Genomic DNA, 17,485 nt, shown 5'->3' on the forward strand with positions numbered 1-17,485 from the left:
CTGATATGGCATTCATGACAGTGAAAGATGAGACATGGATCAATTCATTAATAGGCATCAGGCATTGTGCTGGATACTAGGGATGCAAAGACCAAAAAAAAAAAAAAAAGGAACAATCTTTGCTCTCAGGCGTGTATTCTATCAGGGGAAAAAGCATGTAGACAAGCGAGTATATAAAAAATAAATACAAGTTAATTTTGCAGGGGGGTTGAACTAGCCTCCAGGAGAATGAAGAAAGTCTTCGTGTAGAAGGTGATACTTGGGATGAATTTTGAGGGAACCTTGGGATTATAAGAGGCAGGGGTAAAGAGTGAGTAAATTCCAGGCATGGGAGACAGCCAGGACAATGCCATAGAGAAGGGAGATGGAGGGCTATGTATAAAGAGAGAAGGTGAGTCTAGCTGGACCCAAGAATAAATATGCGAAAGGGAACGATGTAAAAAGCTGAAAAGGTAGATTGGAAACTTGATTGTAAAGGACTTTAAAAGCCAAACAGAGAAGAACCACTGTAGTTGTTTTTTTGTTTTGTTTTGGTTTTTTTGGCGAGGCAATTGGGGTTAAGTGACTTGCCCAGGGTCACACAGCTAGTGAGTGTTAAGTGTCTGAGGCCAGATTTGAACTCAGGTCCTCCTGACTCCAGGGCCAGTGTTCTATCCACTGTGCCACCTAGCTGCTCCCCACTGTAGTTTATTAGTCAAGGAAGTGACATGGGAAAGGGGAAGCTAGGTGGCCCAGTGGATAGAGCGCTGACCCTGGAATCAAGACAACCTGAGTTCAAATCTCACTTAAGACACTAACTGTGTGGTCCTGGGCAAGTCACTTAACCCCAATTGCTTTAAAAACATCCAGGGCTTGGGGCAGCTAGGTGGCGCAGTGGATAGAGCACTGGCCCTGGAGTCAGGAGGACCTGAGTTCAAATCTGGCCTCAGACACTTGACACTCACTAGCTGTGTGACCTTGGGCAAGTCACTTTACCCCAATTGCCTCACCAAAAACAAACAAACGAAACATCCAGGGCCATCTCCAGTCATCCTGACCTACATCTTGCCACTCTCTCCAGATGGCTCTGGAGGGGAGAGTGAGGTTGGTAATTTTGCACAGCCTTCCCTCACTTAAATCCAATTCAGTGCAAGTCATCACATCAATTCCCAATGCCATGGTCCTCTTCTAGAAGGAAGGAGAAACAATAACAAGAAAAAGGGGCGGAGGGAGCATTTGAATGAAAATCATTGTTGATGCTGTGTGGAGGATGGATTGCAAAAAGAGCCTTGAGGCTGGGAGACCAAATAAGAGTCTATTGCCTGTGTGACCCTGGGCAAGTCACTTAACCCTATTGCTTCCAGGGGAAAAAAAGAGTTTATTGCAATAATCCAGGTGAGAGGTGAGGAGAGCTTAGACTAGGATGGTGGCTGTGTGAGTAACAAAAAGGAAACAGATGAGAAAGATGTTATGGAAATAGAAACAGTCTTGTGACGTGAAGGAAAGAGAGAGGATCAGAGGATGGCAAAAGGTTGCAAACAGTATCATGGGAAGAATGATGATACTCTTGATAGAACAGGGAAGCTCAGAAGTTTTGGGAGGGTTTGGGAGGAAAGATGATGAGTTCCATTTGGGACATGTTAATTTTTGAGATGCCTGTAGGATATTTGGTTTGAAATGTCCACCTGGTTGTTAGTGATGAGAAACTAGAAACTCTCAGGAGATAGGCTAGGGCTGAATATATAAATGTTTGTGTCACCTGCATAGAGGTGATTATTAAACCCATGGAAAACGATGAGCTCACCAAGTAAAAGTCTTGCTAGACAATGTCTAGGAGACACCCTGCATTTGGGGCTGGGGTGGGAGAGAATAAGCATTTATTAAGTATCTACTATATGCCAGACACTGGGCTAAACTCTTTAAAAAAGTTGTCTCATTGTTATTCCCATTTTACAGTTGACAACACTGAAGCAAGCAAAGAGGTTAAGCGGCTTGCCCAGGGTCACACAGCTAGTGAGAATCTGAGAGGCAGATCTGATCTCAGTTCTTACTGATTCCAGACATTCTAACCACTGCACCACCTGAGGTTAAGGCAGAGAGAAAGAAGGGGTACGACCTGGATAATGATACAGCAAAGGAGACAGAAGAAACAATGGGAGGAAGACCACTGGAGAGGAGTGACATGAAAATCCAGAGAGAAGCCGGTATCCAGGAAGAGAGGGTGGTCACCAGTGCTCTAGAGCAGGGCTTCTTAAACTTTTTCCACTCTTTTGTTGTTTGTTTGTGTTTATTTTTAAGTGAGGCAATTAGGGTTAAGTGACTTGCCCAGGGTCACACAGCTAGTAAGTGTTAAGTGCCTGAAGCTGGATTTGAACCCAGGTCCTCCTGACTCCAGGGCTGGTGCTCTATCCACTGTGCCACCTAGCTGCCCCACTTTTTCCACTCTTGACGCCTTTTTGCCCAAGAAATTTTTACATGACCCTGAGTGTATAGATACACAAAAGTTAAACATAATTTTTTACTGTGGCCAAATTTGTTGCAACCCCCATTTTCAGTTACTGGACCCGCAGGACTTTATTCTATAAAGGTACATTTAGGAATGGCAGGAATTTAGGTGGAGTCTAGCTATATGACGGGAAGTAATGTGTCATAAGCAGGTTGGGGCAGACCAGCTCAACAAGCATGTGTTAGGCACAGTGCTAAGGGTAGGGGATTGTGAGGGAAAAATCCATCCTCTTCTCAATAATTCTCAGGAACTCAGCAGCGGAGTGACAAAGGCTTTATTTTCTTCTCATGAGGAGGCACCCTAATGTGCAGCTAGTGGGTGCCCAGAAAGGGGGCTTGCAGGTCCTGTTTTATACCCTAGTCCCTAACTCGAATGGACCGTCCCCTTTTTCATCACTGGTGGGGTTACAATCTACTTGAAAAAACTAGCTAATCAGAACGCAATATTCCCACCCCTCTTCCTTGTATGGGTATAACTCAGGAGTGGACCTTATACTTCTTTATATGGACACAACTCTGGAGAGGACCTTATTGAGACCAGGGCTCCTTGAACCATGTGACCTTGTTAACCTGAGGGGGAGGAGGGGATCTGAGACCTTTGTCCTACAAACAGGTCAGGGGGAGTATGACTGATTGTTATATCCACATTGAGAGGAGACCTATTTCTCACAGGGATACAAAAAAAGGGGGGGGGTGTGAAAGACTGCCCCTACTGTTAAGGAGATCACAACAGGGGAAAAAATGTACAAAAACAAGATAAAGGATAAATTAGATGCTCTCCTCAGAGGGAAGGCACTAGATTTAAGGGACTTCAGGAAAGGCTACCTGTAGAAGATGGGACTTTTGCTAGGACTTGGAAGGACACTGGGAAGTCAGGAGTTGAGGATTGAGAACATTCCAGGCATGGGGTCAACCAAAGAAAACACCTGGATTACAGAGATGGAATATCTTGTTCATGGAACAGGAAAGAGGCCAGTGTCCCTGCATCATAGAGTACATGGGGTGTAAGGACACTAGAAAGGCAGGATAGGGTCAGGTTGTAAAGGGTTTTCAACACCCAACAGAGGATTTTATCTTGAGGATGATAGGGAACCACTGAAGTTTAATGAGTAGGGGGTGACATGGCTTAATAAGATCACTTTGAGAAAGCTTTCCCAGTGACATTAATTCCAGAATTCAGGTTGCTTCCTGAACAGTCAGCCATCTGTAAGTATTTACTGACTTGCTTCCATATGCACTGCCCTATATTAGATCCTATGGAAAAAGCAAAAGTAGAAAACATCGTCTTGCCTTCAGGGTGCTTACAGTCTGAGACTAGAGTTAGAAGGATCTCAGAGATAATGGAAATTAACTCATTTCATAGGTGAGAAAAGTGTGTCTTGGAGAGAATGATAACCCATGTGCTCCATTGGTCACCTTGCAATGTCAGGAGAAAGTGACCAACCTCCACATCTGTGGATTACAGATCCAGCAAGTTACAAAATTCAGGTGTCAGTGGTGGGATTTGAATCCAAGTCTTTGATTCCTTCCACCAAATCACATTGAGTAACCTGTGAATATCACAATTCTCAAGCCTTTTCATACCAGCCTTGCAGAAAATCTCTGCCTTCCCCATTGTTTTGATAGCAAACTGAAAGTAGGAACAATTTTCTTAAGGGGTCTCATAGCAGTAAGGTGGGGAAAACCTACTGGTGCCCTGGACAGAAGGCTGCATCTGAAGTCAGGGACACGTGGGGTCAGGTCCTGTCTCTTGACATTTAATAACTGAGCAACCATGTGTGAAAAAATAAATTCTCATAATTGTCTCCTACGGAAAACAGTGAGAAATTCACAGAACAGATCAGAGAGCAGTTAGGAAAACACCAGTTTATTGTCCCATTAACAAGCAGGGACGTACATGTGGATACTCCTTCCAAAGAAGAAGCTCAAAACTCCTTTGTTAGTGAAAATATTTAAACCTTCTCTGCTCAATGGTTACAGACCAAGTCTCTATTGGTAAATCAATCAGATCCAGACAGATTAACTTTTGGTTTTCCTGACTCATTTTATCAGTTTCATTAGCATGATACAAATCAGCTTGATAATTCAACTTAAAAGCAAACAGTAAGACAAGAGTATTTGAAGTACAAATCAGTTTAATTGCTCAAACTTGAAAACAAGCAATATAAGAGTATGTTATTGAAAAGGGGTTGTCACAGATAAGGATGCCCAGATATTTTTATAAGTATTGGGGAGGAAAAAACAGAATGGCTCCAGCAGACGAAGGTGTTCGTTAGAGAGCCATAGAATCTACCAGTTATCCTGGGGAAGGTAGTCACTGTAGAGAAGAGCCTATCTGCTAGCTATAAACTTCCAGAAATTTGGAGAGGCAAATGATATGTAACACCTGAATAACTCTGAGGTTTGCTTAACACTCATTGGCATATTTTCTGGGTTTAGTGGGAGGGCATTTTGATCTTGTTAAGACAAGGTCTCATAAGATTCTTTTGGATAATAAGGCATCTCTATCAAATCCTGGGGTTTTTATATTTATTAGCCATCTCATTTGTATCTAGATCATTAAATTTTGCATAACACATGGCTAAGTCACTTGCCCTCTTTTCATCTCTAAAATGCCGATGATAACAGCACCTACCAGCCAGGCTTCTTTTAAGCATATAATGAGATGCTATTTCTCAATAGCTTTGCGAATCTTAAAAAGCAATATATATAAATGTTAGCTATAATTAGGACCCCGATTTTGAAGATGAGGAAACTGAAGCAAACAGAGATTAAGTGACTTGCCTAGGGTCAAACCGCTACTAAGTGTCTGAAGCTGGATTTGAACTGAGGTCTTGACTTCAGCTCTAGCGTCTATCTACTGCGCCACCTAGCTGCCTTGTAGAATTGTGGTGGAGTTCAAATGAGATTTGCAAACTTTAAGGGGGGCTATATAAATGCTAGTGATTATTATTTCCAGCTCTTTGCCTTGTCCTCAATTTCTCAAAGAAGGCAGAGGTCGAACCCCACATTCCCCACCTGATTTGCAGCACAATGGCTTCCTGATGGTCCAAATGCCTCCAAGAGTTGAAAGGAGCTAAGGGGTAAGTGGTAATGATAATGGGTCCTTTGGATTGTTAAGGGCTAAAATTCTAGCTAAACTGTCTAAAATATCTAATGAGTGGTCGCCAATAAATTATAAGCTTTAGCAAGAGTTAGACTTTTAAGCATTTATTAAGGAGAATAAGAATTTGGTAAAGAGAGAGAAAAGGCCTAGATTTCTATCTATTAAAGGGAGAACACATTTCTAGCTCCCTTCTCCACCAGAGTCCAGAGGAAAAGGAGCGAGACTGAGCGCCAGTCTCTTCCTTCCTCCTCCCACTAGTCCGCGTCACTTCCTGACTCCTGGTCTTGCCCTCAAAGACGTTCCCTTCATGGGCAGAACTCCTCTACAGTAAGTATCCAGCAGGTGGCGTTATTCCAATCGTTACAGTCCCCCCTGTTGTTCCTCAAGAAACAAAATGTTTCCTTGACGGAACAGTAAAAACAATATGATAACTATTGCTAACTAATAATATGTGAACAACAATATAGAAAAGGAAGAGAGGAAAGTTTTTTCCAGAGGGGCGATTTTTTTTTGTCCTCATGAACCGACGCTTTGACATTAGTCTTGCAAAGGGAGGGCCTCTGCAGAGAATACATGTTACAGATGGTGCATATTATAACAGAAAGAGAAAAAAACCAACAAAAAGAACAAATCAAACTGTTCATTTAAGTCTCTGAAAGTCTTTTCTCAGATGTCCTCTAGGTGTAGTCGTGGAATGGAAGTCTTTTCAGGGGTTGATGTGTGGATGCTGGTAATCAGCCAGGAAAATTTCCTACAAAATTGAGCTTAACAGAACTTTAAAATAGCTTTGTCAATAATCAAATCAAACAATGAAAGTTCTCAAAAACATGTCTAAGGGAATTCAGAATCTTAGTTGTTACACATGAAACATATAATAAAACAAAAATTGAACCATTCTTTAAAATTATAATATTACTATAGTCCCCCCTTATGGAGGGTATTTGAGAAGACAATTGCTGCGATATTAATTTTTAAAAATAATTTTTATCTGTTTCATCACTTTTTGCATCATCTGCCTAATTATCCTCATGCCATTATGAGAAATTTTAAAATCTAATATAATTAGTAACAGATGTCAAGGCCAAATTCAACACTGTTATTTATCATGACACCTGAGATAATTATGGGGGTTACCATAAAAGAACAGAGAAATGATGGGATATGAGCATTCCCACACTTGAGCAATATGTACTGCCCATACAGTATGCCAGGCTTAAAAGAGGTGGATGGAATATATGTCCATGCCACCGAACATATTGGAAGAAACTGAGTCAGACTTAATCAGATGCATGGGATTGAGATGTCCATGGCATCAGACATATAGGAGGGAGCATAGAAGCCAGGTGTAGAAGTGAGATGGGTGGGATCAATACTTCCAGCCATCTGTACAATATTGTGGGGAAAAATAAAATAAAATATTAAACCAAGAGAATCCAACCTCAACATTTGTCAAAAGCCGTTCCCTTGGCCATACCTTGACTTCATGCATGTCTCCCCTCATGTGACAGTTCAGTGTCTGCTCTTGCATGTATTCCTCTTGTGATTGGATGGCATCTTGGCCAACTGGCATCTGATAACTCAGAATAAAGGCAATTAATGTCTTAAATGATAAGTTCCCATAATCCAAGTCTCATATGGATTTAAAAATTGAGGATAATAAATGATTGCAAAAAATGTGAATACATCTTGACTCAGAATATAATATATAATTATGCAACAATTTCAAATAATACCTTTTTTTTTACTTAGCATACAATTACTTTTTTGAAAAATCTGAACATATTTATTTAAATACAAGTTAAAGCACAACACAATCTCAAAGACAACTTTTACAAATGTTCCCCTCTTTTTTTTTTTTGAATATGCTTATCAAAAATAATACTTCTAGAATCAATTTACACTTGCCATGGCAACCAATTTGCCAGGGAAATACTTTAAAGAGTTTGATCAAATAATCAGTTGAGAGAAAAAAAATAGCAAAAACAAACAACTCAGAATATGGGAGCACAATACTCCTAGAATTAACATTGTATTATGAAATCGAAACCATCTTGCAATGTTTCAAAATTAGAGATGAATAGAAAAAAATACACATGGAACAATAAAAGACAATGAAATTCAAACTAAGGAAATCTAAATGAGCATGAACTTAATATTAACGAGTATTACAAAATATAAACTTGAATCGCATGACTATAAAAAGCTTTTACAAATATTCTCCTTGTTTTAAAAACTAAATATAAAACACAATCTCAAAAGCATGAAAATCTCTATGAAAATAAACCCATACCATTAATTTCAAATGTATATGTGATAGCATAGAAATCCTATGTAACCTCTGAACTGATACTATTACTACTCTGAGTAAATTCAGAACACTTTTGATTCCGATATCTAAAATCCCCAACACTCATATCAATACCTTGCTGCTTACTTCTACATTTCTCTAATATATATACCCTTCCATGGCAAAAGAAGCAGAGTCTTGAACTATGTTGATGGTTGTCATTCTTATTCAGCTTAAGTTTTCTTCTTTAACCCCTCTATATTGTCTGTCAGTCTTTTCACCATACAAATGCTTTATAAGATTACTAATTAAAGACAAAAGCAGGTTAGCAAAATTATGAGCAAAACGAGCATATCTGGAATTTAAAGAGTTTTCTAAGATTGTCTCAAAAGCACAGCCAGGCTGGGGAAGGGCTGAGCCTGAAACTGCAAATGTAGTTAGAGAAAGTTGCGCATGAGCATTAGATCTCTGGACTTCCCAGGCAGGGGAAGCAATGGGCTTGGCCATGGGAGGAGTAGAGGGTGGGGTCTGGAGAGGAGGGGAGGGACCAGCACAATTTGAATCAGACTTGATTTTGAACTCAGGCCTGGATTCCTCTTCCCCCACTTTGCCTCCAGGTGCTAGGGGATTAAAAGCTTCTAGAGGGTGGGTCATTGCCTCCAGGCATGCAAAATTAAAGCAACAATTAGTGTTAGAACTGGGAAAAGCTGCGGGAATCTCTTCAGGTTTCTCTGAAAAAGCATGGTTGGGAGAGGGAGAGATATTTCCTTGTGTGAGTAAGTTGCTGGCTCTTTTAACAAAAATAAAAAGAAAAATAGAAAATCCACAAAAACAAAGCATTAACATGATCTTATCTCCCATTTGTCTGGTTTAAACAGACTAAAATCAAAAATAGGGTAATTAGGGAGTTTAAAAGGTCCATTCGAAAAAAAATTAAAGGGAAAACACCTGGCAATTCAGTAGTACTTCAGATTTAAAGGGTTAGGATAGGGGAAATTTCTTACCCAACCGAAAGATCAGAAGTGAGGTTCAGCTTTCCTCTTCGTGGTCAGCCATCTGTTAAGGGCTAAAATTCTAGCTAAACTGTCTAAAATATCTAATGAGTGGTCGCCAATAAATTATAAGCTTTAGCAAGAGTTAGACTTTTAAGCATTTATTAAGGAGAATAAGAATTTGGTAAAGAGAGAGAAAAAGGCCTAGATTTCTATCTATTAAAGGGAGAACACATTTCTAGCTCCCTTCTCCACCAGAGTCCAGAGGAAAAGGAGCGAGACTGAGCGCCAGTCTCTTCCTTCCTCCTCCCACTAGTCCGCGTCACTTCCTGACTCCTGGTCTTGCCCTCAAAGACGTTCCCTTCATGGGCAGAACTCCTCTACAGTAAGTATCCAGCAGGTGGCGTTATTCCAATCGTTACAGGATGTTCAATCCCTAGGTTGGTTCTTTTTTGTTTGGTTGGTTTGTTTTGTTCTTCTTGGGGGCAATGAGGGTTAAGTGACTTGCCAAGGGTCACACAGCTAGTAAGTATCAAGTGTCTGAGGTTGGATTTGAACTCAGGTCCTCCTGAATCCAGGGGCAGTGCTCTATCTACTTTGCCACCTAGCTGCCCTAGTTTCTTAAGCCTGCATTTCAGTTGTTTAAAGCTAAATAAGTTGATTTATAATCTCATGAAACCACAGAGTTTAAAAGGGCCTTAGAAGTTGCCTGATCCAACTTGTAAACAAGCGGCACCAGAAATCCCCTCTCCAACATTCCCTTATGAATGAGAAATCCCCTCTGTGAGGGAAATCCCCTTTACAAGGCTGAGGTTTCTTTTATTCCTTTATGATCTCATGACGTCCTTAAATATGAGGGAGTCGGCTTTCCTAGTTTATCCCACCCCCCTCTAAGAATTCTTACATTGCTTCTTGCGAGGGGGGGGGGCCGCCGCCCCAATGACCTTTTGCCAATACCCCACCTCTCTGGGAGCAGCAAGGCATGATGGGGGGTAAAACCCACTGTCCCAAGAAGACTTGGGTTCAAATCTGTCCTTGATATTTACTACCTGTGTCACTGTGGGCAAGTCACATTCTCCCTGGGCCTCAGTTTCCTCCCCTGTAAAAATAAAAAGGTGGGCATAGGTGGCTTCTGAGGTCCCTGCCAGATCATGCCTTCTGGAAAACTACTATGAATCACAGATTCCTCAGGTGGTCAAAGACCCTGAGAGGTCATCTGGACCATCTCCCCCATGGCAATAATAGGAATGAGCGAGGATCAGGGGGAAGCTATTCTGACTTAGATGCACTCAGAAACCACGAGTGCAGATGCTTCCTTGACCCACATCCAGATTGGCATCTGCAGACTTTTCTTCCCTGTCTCCAGCTGCATTGTTGGCAGTCAGCACCCCAAGTGACAGCTCTTGTTTCCCAAGAGCCCCTGGGATTCTAATTTGGGAGCCTCTGGGTAAAGAAAGGGCAAAGGGAAGGGAAGGAAAAGGAAATTCAGGTAGGTGGGAGACAGATGGGCTGGGGTTTGAGGTAAGAGTATAGAGTAGCTGAAATAAACTCAAAGCAGAGGGAGGTCTAGGAGGGAAAGGTGGTGCTCTGAGAAGGAAGAGGGGCCCCCTGTAGTCCAAGGGTCCTTTATTTTGGCCAGAGACCCCTTTGGCAGTCTGCTGAAGCCTACGGAACCTTTCTCAGAATAATATTTATAAACACACAAAATACAGAGGATTACAAAGAAAATCAAGTTTACTGAAATATAGTTTATATCTTCCTCCCTCCCTATTTTTAAAACCAAGTTCACAGCCCTCAGGTTAGGAGCCCCCCTCCTCTAGGACCTAAGCAATAAAGACATGCAGTTTATCCACCCCCAAAAAGGATTTCATACTATAATTCAGCTACCCTGGGATCTGTTACCAACGATTGTTCCCTGCATAGCCTTTGCAGATATCCATTGATCACCCACATATAGCTCTCAACCACCCACTCTTAGTTCCTCCTCCCTGCTATCTACCTAGAAGGATTCCCCTCATCCCCAGGTACAAGCTGACCCATGGTGAGCTCACTTGGGGAGTTGGGGAGTGACCAAGGGAAAAGGAAAGAGTGGGGAAGAACAAGCACCTACTATGTGCCAAGCACTTTATACATATTCTCTCATTTGATCTTCACTATGATTAATTGTTGTTCTTCAGTCATATCTGACTCTTCATGACGACATCTGGGATTCACTTGGCAAAGAGACTGGAGTGGGTTGCCATTTCCTCCTCTGGCTCACTTGACAAATGAGGAAACTGAGGCCAACAGGGATAAGTAACTTGCAAAGGGTCACACAGTTAATAAGTCTCTGAGAAGAGGCAGCTAGGTGGCAAAGTGGATAAAGCACTGGCCCTGGATTCAGTTCAAATCTGGCCTCAGACATTTGACACTTACTAGCTTGGTGACCCTGGGTAAGTCACTTAACCCGCATTGTCCCACCCCCAAAAAACAAAAACCAATAAGTATCTGAGGCTGTATTTGAACTCACAAAGACAAGTCTTCCTGACTCCAGGCCCAAAGTGTTATCCACTTTGCCACCTAGGTAGGTGGAAACCAAAGGATAAATTGGAGCCACTTCAACATGTCTGTGGACAAATTCTATCTATCCTAGCACTGCATCCATCCCATTCTGTGTAGAGTGAAAAGTAGACAAGGTAGGGGAATAAAAAAAGGAATTCCTCCCCTTGACATAAATTGTTTTATCCCAGCAGCAGACTATTGGCACTGTTCTACCCTTCCTCCAATGCCTTATGCATTCCTTTTTCTGTTTCTTGCTCCAGTCTCACCATAGGACTCCACAAACTCCTGCCTTGTACCCAATTTCCTTACACCTCTCGTCATGATTTCCATTTTTTTCTTTCAGTCCTCCTGACTCCAGGGCCGGTGCTCCATCCACTGTGCCATCTAGGTGCCCCTACTAATAAACATTTTTATTTATAGTTTTGGGTTCCAATTTGTATCCCTTGTTCCTTCCCTCCCCTCCTCCTCCCCTGAAGCAGTAAGCAATCATATATGGATTATACATGTGCAATTATGTAAAACATTATCATATTTGTCATTTTGTATAGAAAACTTGAATACAAGAAAAAAATGAAAGAAAGTGAACAGTTGCATGCTCCAGGCTGTGTTCCATCAATATCAATTCTTTCTTTGGAGGTGGATAGTATGTTTCATCACTACTCCTTTGGGATCGTCTTGGATCATGATATTGTTGAGAACAGCTAAGTCTTTCACAGTTCTTCATCAAACAATATTGCTGTCACTATGCACATGTTCTCTTGGTTCTGCTTACTTCACTATACATCAGGTCATACAAGTCTTTCCAGACCTTTCTGAAATCATCCGGCTTGTCATTTTTTTTTATAGCACAAATAATATTCTATCACCATCATATACTACAGCTTGTTTAGCCATTCCCCAATGGATGGGCATTCCTTTGGTTTTTCCAGGGACTTTTTCCACATTGTCTTTATATTTCCAAAATAGAGCACAGTGCCTGGCATCAAGCAAGCGTTTATTGTCTAAATCTAATCAAATTAGAAAGAATAGCTTTAACAAGTTCTGGGCATCGAGGGTGCTGCAGGGGATGGAACACCCAGCCTGGAGTTAGGAAGACAGGAGTTCAAATTTGGCCTCAGACACTTACTAACTGTGTGACGCTGGGCAAATCACTTAGCCCTGTTTGTCTCAGCTTCCTCACTGATAAAAGGAGCTGGAGAAGGAAATGACAAACCATTTCAGTATGTTTACCAAGGAAAACCTCAAATGGGATCAAGAGTTAGACAGGACTGAACAACCACAGTTAAACAATTTTACATTAGGGCAATTCTGTGCAACCAAAATAGGCAGCTAGGTAGCCCAAAGCACCAGGCTTGGAGTCAGTCAGGAAGCCTCATCTTCTTGAGTTCAAATTTGACCTCAGACATTTACCAGCCTGTGTGACCCTGGGCAAGTCACTTTACCCTGTTGCCTCAGTTTCCTCTTATGTAAATACGTTAAGAGGAAGCAGAGTCAGAGTTAAAAGAGGTGTTTTTTGGGGTTTATAGTGTGCAGACAGAGTTTAAACCACCAGCACTGGCCAAGAATTTAACCGAATCACTCCTGAGAATGAACAGGAGTTTCCTGCTTCCTTGAAAAAATCTATGCAATAGTGAGATTTGTTAGCGATTAGGATCCGGGTCACGCCCAAAGCGATTTTTAGAAAAAACGCTCTCTCCGAACCTAGGGGAGAAAAGTTCTGAGCATTTCCAGCCCACTTTTTAGGAAGACTGAGCTGTGGCAGTGGAGGGACACATTGAGGAATCATCGGCTCAATAGACATCTTGGAAAGGAGGAAAGTCTCAAGAAAAAGTGGGCTCTTTCCTCAACTTCCCGCCCGCATGACCTGGAGTCCCCAAAGTCTTGTAAAAGTTTTTAAGCTACTTAAAGCTTAAATGTTTAATGCTTCCTGACCGAAATATTTCCAGTAAATTGGATTTTGCCTCAATCACAAAGGGGTCAGGAATTATGTAGAGATAGTCATTAATGTCAGTTTTAAGTTTTGCAAAGCGCTTTTTATGAGTTATCCCATTTGATAAACTTCCTAAAGCCCAAGAAGAGGGGACCAAGTGGACTTTGGGCGTTCCCCTAGGTTAAAACAAGGTCATGATTGTAACAGTGAGCTGCTACAGTAACAACCCCGGGGCTCGAGCCACTCTGCCAAAATTGACTTAGACCCGGGAAAACGTGGAAGCCCCGGGAGCGCTGCAACCCAGGGGGTGGGGCCTGTTCTTGGCGAGGCTCTGGGCGGAGGCGAAAGGGCTTTCTGGGAGTTGTAGTTTCCTTGTCTGATCCAGGGGTCCTCCCTTGCCCCTTTAGCCTCCGGGCAAGTTCTGAAGCCTTTTGGGGAGGGTACCAACACGAGAAGATACACCTTGTCTCCTCTTCCCGCTTCGTGGAGGACTGCCGCGCGACGCCGTTGGGAGTCGAGGTTAAAGCCAGGGGAGGAGGAGAACTCCATTTTCCCAAGATGCCCTCGTGAATCCTTTTCTGGGGAGGGGCCGGATTGAATTAAAGGACCTATGTTACCCAGGAGCCTGGCTGTGGGAGGTACGTGTGCTAGTGGAGGGGGGCGGGGGTGAGGGGTGAGGGGTAGGGGGTGCGAATGCCACAGGTGCCTGAAAGCTGCGAGGCAGAGGCAGGGGGAACCTATTGCTCGGGTTCTGGGGTTTTTAGGCCGTCTCTCCACCAACCCCCCCCTCCCCAGGGCAGAACCTGCCTGCCTGTCTCCAGACCAGAAGTTTGCACCTGGAAGATGGGAGGGGTGGATGTGGGGAGTGCCGATCAAAGTCTTAAATCTGCACCTCCTTTCTCTGCCCTCTCACTCTGCTCCCCGAACCGCTGTGCCCAAATCCCACCCGATCTGGTGGGGTGGGGAATTGGGGGTGAGCTGTCTGCCCACGTCCCACTTCCTGCTTTTCGTGGGCTGGGCTTCTGGCCCCTGAGGAGCACGTGGGTTCAAATCCTGACTCAGCTATCTACCTGTCTGATTTTGGACTAGAGGCTTAATCTCTGAGCCTCAGTTTCCTCATCTGTAAAATGAAAGGGTTGGGGGCAGCTAGGTGGCGCAGTGGATAAAGCACCGGCCCTGGAGTCAGGAGTACCTGAGTTCAAATTCGGCCTCAGACACTTAACACTTACTAGCTGTGTGACCCTGGGCAAGTCACTTAACCCCAATTGCCTCACCAAAAAAAAAAAAAAAAATGAAAGGGTTGGTCTGGAGATGATCACTACCAGGTTCATTCATGAGCTGATGATCTCACCTGGCCTTTTTCTGTAAAAATAAATATAAAAATTAATTAAGAAAACTATACAATATGTCCCAAACCTTGCGCTTCAAAATGAACATTAGTCTATATAATATTTTCCAAAGCCTAATATAAATGACTTGGGAAACTGAGTCACTGGGTCTTGTAATTCTTTTGGGACAGCTCATGATCGATTTGATCCTATATCCATTCCACATCAGGGTTATTCAGTTTTGCATTCTCTGCTCAAAGCAGCCACTTTATTAATGGCTAGGATTTATACAGCACTTTGAAGCTTGGACACTGTACAAATGTGAGCTTATTTGATCATCACAACAACCCTGGAGGGGTAGTTACTATTATTATCTCCATTTTACAGCTGAGGAAACTGAGGCCAGCAGCAGTGAAATGACTTGCCTAGAGTCACACAGCTAGTAAGTGTGTGAAACCAGATTTGAACTCTGGTCAATTGGGACTCCCAAGTCTTATACCCCCTTTACTACCTAGCTGCCTATTAAAAAACTGCAGGTTGTGAGTCTACTCATAGGCTCCACCTCTACTCATTTTGCAAATGTGGAAACTGAGGCAGAAGTAACAAAAAGTAAAATCCCTTGAACTCTTTTCCTTTTAAAAGGCCAATGGGGATGTTGAGAAATGTAGAGGCATGTTTGGAAAGCCCCATTGAAAAGGTCATGATGATATATTATTAATGGTAATGATGCGTGACTAGTGGACTGCCACTAACCAAGGCTAAGTACTCATGGTAGAAACTGCAGAAGAGAAAACTAATGGCTCCTGTGTCCTGGGCTGCTTGGCCCCACTTTGACCTGCACCTTGTTTAAAAATGCTTATTAGGCTTTTCTCAAGGTGTGCCTGCTCTCAGCCTTTCCCAGGATCCTGCTGAGGTCTGGCCAAGTCTGGGAGAGACCCTCTTTGTAATCAGAAATCTAACTCAGGCCTGGCTCTTCTCTCCCATTCCAGACTTGGAGGAGCTGAGGGAGCCAGCCAGGCTGATCTTAGTCATGCTGGGAATCTCCCAGTCAGCCACTGTTTTCAGAACCCCTGGAACAAAAGGGGCACAGGCACATACTTACATCATCCTCTCCACCCTTCAAGAATTCATATCTAATGATCAATGGGAGACCCAGATGTTTCCTATACTCCTCAGAGCTATTTAATCATAGAATACTGGTCCTGGGAAGGACCTCTGAACAAAGACTATTTAGACTGAACAAGTTTGACTTAAATTCCTTCTGCTCTGTTTAAGGAAGTAGAGGAAAGGTTTATAATCCAGATTTCCATTTTAAAAGATGATTGGAGGGGCAGTTAGGTGGCACAGTGGATAAAGCACTGGCCCTGGATTCAGGAGGACCTGAGTTCAAATGTGATCTCGGACACTGACACTTACTAGCTGTGTGACCCTGGGCAAGTCACTTAACTCTCATTGCCACACAAAAACCCACAAAAAAACAAAAATAAAAAGATGATTGGGTAATTTAAGGAGTTGGAGGGAACCTGGGTCCTGGAAGGCAGATTCAGGTACAGGGCTGGGGCAGACTGGTTTGGCTTTCTCTGAACCATCCTCTCTGCCTATGGAAACCAGAAGGTTAGGCTGCTAATGAGTAAAGCCGTCAGGTGGGGGTTCTTAAACAGAAGCTGTGAGTTTGTCTTAATAAAAAATTATTTTTTAAAATAATCATGTTCAGGGGCAGCTAGGTGGTGCAGTGACAAAGCACCAGCTCTGGATTCAGGAGGACCTGAGTTCAAATCTGGCCTCAGACACTTGACACTTACTAGCTGTGTGACCCTGGGCAAGTCACTTAACCCCAATTGCCTCACCAAATAAATGAATGACTGAATGGTGTTCAGTAAATGGGTTCCTTTGTAATACTATGCATTTTATTTTTGCATTTAAAAATATTATTCTGTCTGAGAAGGGGTTTTATCGGATTGCCAGAGAGAGCCACCAATACAGAAAGTCTCAGACCCCTGGCCTGCTCGTTATTTTTCTTGAAAAGTTTCCCAGAGGGTCAAATAATTTGCCTGTACCTTTTGAAGCTTGAGCAACAGGCAGAAGCCAGGGAGTAGGCAAAAGAAGGGGTTCCTGCACTGGGGGTGTGTTGGACTAGATGGGGTGCTTCTTTCCAGCCCCATGTCTCTGATCCACAAGGGCCCGTAGAAGATGGAGTGCAGAGCAAGAAGAGACCTTGCTTACTTAGAGCCCAGGATGTAACTAACACAGGATGTCAGAGCTGGAAGGGACCTTGGAGTCACCTGGTCCAGCTCACCTCCGCCCCCTGGGTTTTCCTGAAATGGAAGCCAGGACCCAATAGGGATCGGTGACTTGCCCCAGGTGATTTCAGTGTCAAACCATGAAATCCCAGGACCTGGGTTCAAATTCTTTCCCTGCCACTTATTGCTATGTGACTCTGGGTAAATGACAACGTCTCTGGGTCTCAATTTCCTTAAAATGAGGGAGTAGTGCCAGGTGACCCAAGAATTCCCTTCCATCTTGTGTTGGGTGGGGGAAGGAGGGAAACTAGAACCTTTGTTACTTCCTTCTCTGGGCCTGTTTCCTTATCTTTAAAACTGGGTGGGGGCTGGGCTAGGCTTCTTTCAAGTCCTTTCCAGCCCTTGACTCCAAGTCTTCCATGGATTTTTAGCTCAGCGTTCTTTCCCTTACTACTAGCAGTGATTGGAGTCCCGAAGATCTGAGTTCAAATGCCCCTTACTAGCTGTGGTACCCCAGGCAAGTTGCCTTTCTCTCAGCCTGTTTCCTCCTCTGTAAAGTGGAGAAAATAACAACTAT

At 43.0% G+C, this 17,485-nt stretch overlaps 1 protein-coding gene across 1 annotated transcript in view; it reads left to right on the forward strand.

Annotated features, from left to right (window-relative positions):
- Positions 1-14,033: 14,033 nt before the first annotated feature.
- FCSK (fucose kinase) overlaps positions 14,034-17,485 on the forward strand; it is a 36,388-nt gene continuing 32,936 nt past the window's right edge. Inside the window, 1 exon segment of the mRNA XM_043981228.1 lies at positions 14,034-14,380. Within this exon segment, the coding sequence (XP_043837163.1) occupies positions 14,034-14,380 (347 nt within the window).

The sequence above is a fragment of the Dromiciops gliroides genome, chromosome 2, assembly GCF_019393635.1.
Source record: "Dromiciops gliroides isolate mDroGli1 chromosome 2, mDroGli1.pri, whole genome shotgun sequence".
Classification (NCBI taxonomy): Eukaryota; Metazoa; Chordata; class Mammalia; order Microbiotheria; family Microbiotheriidae; genus Dromiciops; species Dromiciops gliroides.